This window comes from Orbilia oligospora (assembly GCF_000225545.1).
Source record: "Orbilia oligospora ATCC 24927 unplaced genomic scaffold scaffold00007, whole genome shotgun sequence".
NCBI classification, from domain to species: domain Eukaryota; kingdom Fungi; phylum Ascomycota; class Orbiliomycetes; order Orbiliales; family Orbiliaceae; genus Orbilia; species Orbilia oligospora.
Genome location: NW_011645564.1, coordinates 769,636 through 771,347, shown reverse-complemented (window position 1 = coordinate 771,347; position 1,712 = coordinate 769,636). Strand labels below are relative to the sequence as shown.

General features: G+C 44.7%; 1 protein-coding gene across 1 annotated transcript; it reads right to left on the bottom strand.

The window, feature by feature from the left end:
- Positions 1–493: 493 nt before the first annotated feature.
- AOL_s00007g210 (uncharacterized protein) lies at positions 494–1,333 on the bottom strand (the record flags this gene model as incomplete). The annotated part of the gene is made up of 1 exon (XM_011120111.1): positions 494–1,333. The coding sequence occupies one exon, from the start codon at positions 1,331–1,333 to the stop codon at positions 494–496; it is 840 nt and encodes a 279-aa protein (XP_011118413.1).
- Between the last annotated feature and the right edge of the window lie 379 nt (positions 1,334–1,712).

The window sequence follows — 1,712 nt, the reverse complement described above, 5'->3', positions numbered from 1 at the left end:
CCTACAAGGTTTCCATTTACCTGTCCTGTCTCTTAACGAGACAAAATGCTCATACATACATGTATATAGACAATAGCCCAGACGTGCGGTGCCAGCCTCTACGAGGCTCATGGCCCAGAGCCAGAGAATGGTGAAATGAAATGAAATTACTGGCTCCGGTCAACCCTCCTTGGAGAATGGCTGACACTGCGGCTCCGGGAATGATTCCATATGAATCAAACAAAACAAATTCCAATAGATAAATAACTATCTCCTCAAGAATCACATCGTAAATCTTTACGCTGAGGCTACTGTTTTGTTTCAGACTCTACAATAATAAGTTATCAATATTAATACATCATGTACGCGTAGACATTAAAATTACCAGTAGGGTGATTACCGAACTCGAACTATTCATCGACCCTTCGTTCCTCATGACATCCTAAAGTAAATATGTACACACAAAACAAAAGACTCCAGGAGAGGCTGGTCTCGTTCCCAGGGAGAGGCTAAGCTACGCCGCAGCTAGTATATCATCGTAATAAACTTCCCGGACCGTCCAAGGCCTCCCATTCATCGCATAGTTCCAAGAAAACTCCGGGAAGAGCATCCATATCGTGAAAAGAGCAGTCACAATGCTCAAGGCATCAATAACTCGTCCTTCGAAACCGGGGCATACGAAATAACTCGCGAGTTTCCGGTAGACAATTAACATGGCTGGAATGAAAACGACCGGGTCGTAGCAAAAGGCCAACGGAGACGTATACGGTTCTAAACAGTAGGCTAATGGGTGTCTGTAGGGTGTCGAACCGTCCATGACCGTCTGCCTGGCATCCGTCTCGCGACGCTGATAGAAATCTCCTAACAGGACTTGAAAAGTAACCGGGTCGGACTTTATATAAGCTGCTATAACCACGAAGATGCTTAATATCGAATCGGCGGCCCTTTGACACGACTCGTTGCCTCTAAGCCAGAGCTGCGCAAAACATAACCCGAAAACTCCGCTAATAGCTCCAGAAATCCGGGAAGGGTTCGTTAACGCGATGAACGCTATTCGGGTAAGAATTATTCGGCGAATCCACTTGCTGTATACCTTCGAGATGGCGCGTAATGATTGAAGGGTTTGAGGAGGTATACAAGAAATAATATCCGAAAGAATAGGTCCCGGGTTATCTTGTTGGTTCGTTCTAGTCGATTTCTTAGAGTTCAGTCCGAGACCGACTTCAACATCTTCGAAAGAGCTTAAATCAGCTGCAGCATTGAGGTCTCTATTTTCGACGGGCGCACCCCGCACCACCGACCTTCCCTTACTAGCTGAATCATATTCGGTCGGCGACCAGCTTTTTTCCGACATCTGCTCTGAAACTCTTTTTAAGACTCGTTCAGATTATTTGAAATAAACGTTATGACGCACATGCGTGCGCATTAATTAAACAACGGGGAGTGGGTGAAGATTTAACAGGACGCTCTCGAAGAACCATCTTCAAAACTTCATAACCCGAGATTTGGCGCAGACTTCCCCGTATTAATAAGAAAGACAGAGGACCCAACCCCTCTCTCCAATCTCAATATGATTTTGTTTTATCTGGTGTGTGATTTTCTGCTATACACCATTATATTACAGAATATATGCCAATAATTCTATCGTTACAATGCAGCAAATATCCAACAATTTCATCCAATCCAAGGCCTCGATAATACCAAGCCAGCTGCACTACAGCAGCCAATGACAC